The sequence below is a fragment of the Cryptotermes secundus genome, unplaced genomic scaffold, assembly GCF_002891405.2.
Source record: "Cryptotermes secundus unplaced genomic scaffold, Csec_1.0 scaffold465, whole genome shotgun sequence".
Lineage (NCBI taxonomy): Eukaryota > Metazoa > Arthropoda > Insecta > Blattodea > Kalotermitidae > Cryptotermes > Cryptotermes secundus.
The window spans coordinates 1,762,620-1,764,795 of NW_019738964.1; the positions used below are offsets into that span (position 1 = coordinate 1,762,620).

General features: G+C 46.0%; 1 protein-coding gene across 1 annotated transcript in view; it reads left to right on the top strand.

Annotated features, from left to right (window-relative positions):
- LOC117282862 overlaps positions 1–2,129 on the top strand; it is a 3,168-nt gene extending 1,039 nt beyond the window's left edge. The window contains exon 2 of the mRNA XM_033754265.1: positions 1,744–2,129. Within this exon, the coding sequence (XP_033610156.1) occupies positions 1,744–2,052 (309 nt within the window). The 3' untranslated portion in view covers positions 2,053–2,129. The remainder of the gene's footprint in view (positions 1–1,743) is intronic.
- Positions 2,130–2,176: the final 47 nt, after the last annotated feature.

Genomic DNA, 2,176 nt, shown 5'->3' on the forward strand with positions numbered 1-2,176 from the left:
TGGAACTAATTCCTGGTAAGCACTCCATAGATTCACTGCAAAAAACAGCTATCCTGAGAACATCACACATACTACGGAAAGTGCTACAGTGTGAAGCTTGAAGCCTGAGTGGTGAGGTGCATCACTGGTTCAAGAAAAGGAATACCAGGAAATAAACCTGTGACAAGAGATGATGATGATGATAATGATAATAATAATAATAATAACAATAATAATAATAATAGTGACAGGAATTTTTTTAACATTAGCCACCTTTTCACGAAGATAAGGAAAATGTTAACATATTGTCGCGTGTTTACTATGTAACGCGACAAGTAAGTTTACGCGGGTCTCGGATCTGGCTAAGACGTTTATTGGACAATCTCTTTTACACTCGCAATTACAATTATTTACAACTTCACTATCACAATTACTTGCACTGCTGATCTTGGTGAAGTGTCTTCTGTCCTTTGTCAGATGCGAGCTTGCTTCTGCCTTCGACAGAGCTACACTAAAAATGGACTTGTCAGAGTCAGAGTCAGAGGTATTTTACAACTTGCGGTTTACCGCCAATCAGTTCGTCTTGGCATCGGGCCCCTTGAGGCCCAGGACCAGAGATTTTTTTTCCCCCCAACTGAACTCTTGCGGTAATAGTCCTTATGTAACATCCTCTCTGACGAGAAGATGGGTCTGTCTCTTATGAATACATTCGACCTTTCGTCAAGTGCATATTTCGCACATATAACATGTTATTGAAAATTCTTCCTTTTGCACTACACACAAGTCCTCTGTCAGTACAGGCTTTACAGAGCAGATCATCTCGTGGAAGCTCGTCTTTTATAACGTGCACTCGGACTGACTAGTGAATATCGTGTTCAAGGGTTCCGTTTTATCCGCTAGTAGTATTTGTTTCCATGGATATCCTTCCATTTCTGGGGAAACGTATCTGTTTTGGCGATTCCTATGAAACAGTCTGCTGGAATTGGTTTTCCACTGAAGTATACATTCTTATTGCAGCCATTGCCTATCAGTGGACGTCTTGTCGCCCGACTTTTTGGCGGCACGAAACAATATATTTTGCGTGTTGGGGTTTACTCAGCCTCTAACAGAAATGAGTACCAGGAATTAATTAAATAAGTTTCCTGGGGAGTAAAGCGCGGCCGGCGCGTAAGGCTGACAACCTTACCGCCATCTTTGAGCCAATTGTCTAGATAGTGTGGGACACTCAACGTCTCACAACCCTATGGGCCTTCACGGCCTGTTACAGGGATAGCTTTACTTTACTTTACTTTACGTCGATTTCCCCTGCAAGTTCTTATTGCACCTACTGTTTCATACACATCGAACATCCGGGCCTCACACAATAGGCCCAATAGTGGCCGGCGTGCTAAGTGAACTAATATTCATCCCACCTTAATAAAGGTATCCCTGTAACAGGCCGTGGAGGCCCATAGGGTTGTGAGACGTTGAGGGTCCCACGTTTTCTAGACAATCAGCTCAAAGATGGCGGTAAGTTTGGCAGCCTTACGCGCTGGCCGACCTTTACTCCAAGAATATTCCTGGCACTCATTTCTGTTAGAGGCTGAGTCGACCCCAGGGCCATAGTGCGGCCGGAAGGATTAGGTCAATTGAAAAAGATCTCATCGGGATTCGAACCCCCGACTTTCCGGCTTGTAGCACAGTGCCTCAACCAACTACGCTACCGCGTACCCCTCTCACTCTACCTTATGAAATAAAAATTAACTGAACTTGAAACCTGTGCAGGTGTTGCTGTGCTTGGCTGCCGTCCTGTGTGCCGCGAACGCTGGCATCGTGGCTGGACCCACTGCTTTGGTCCGCGCTCCTAGCTTTGATAGCGCCATCATCAAGTCCGACCGCCTGGGAGGAAACTTCGCCTACAGCACAGCGGAGAGTCACGCTTACGCCGCTGTTAGCCCTGTGGTGCAGAACGTAGTGAGCCCTGTTGGCGTCACTTACTCTGCCAGCCACATTGCCGCCCCCTTGGCCGCTCCCTTGGCCGCTCCCTTGGCCGCCCCTGCTGTCGCATACGGCGCTCCTTATTTGTATGGTTAAATATCACGGATACCACAACTCAGCATCACAATTAATCGTTTTACATATGTAGCTATTTCCTTTTTTGCATGAATGGACAGCGATCGCCATTGTACATTGTTTCTTCTGTTGTAATGACACAAAC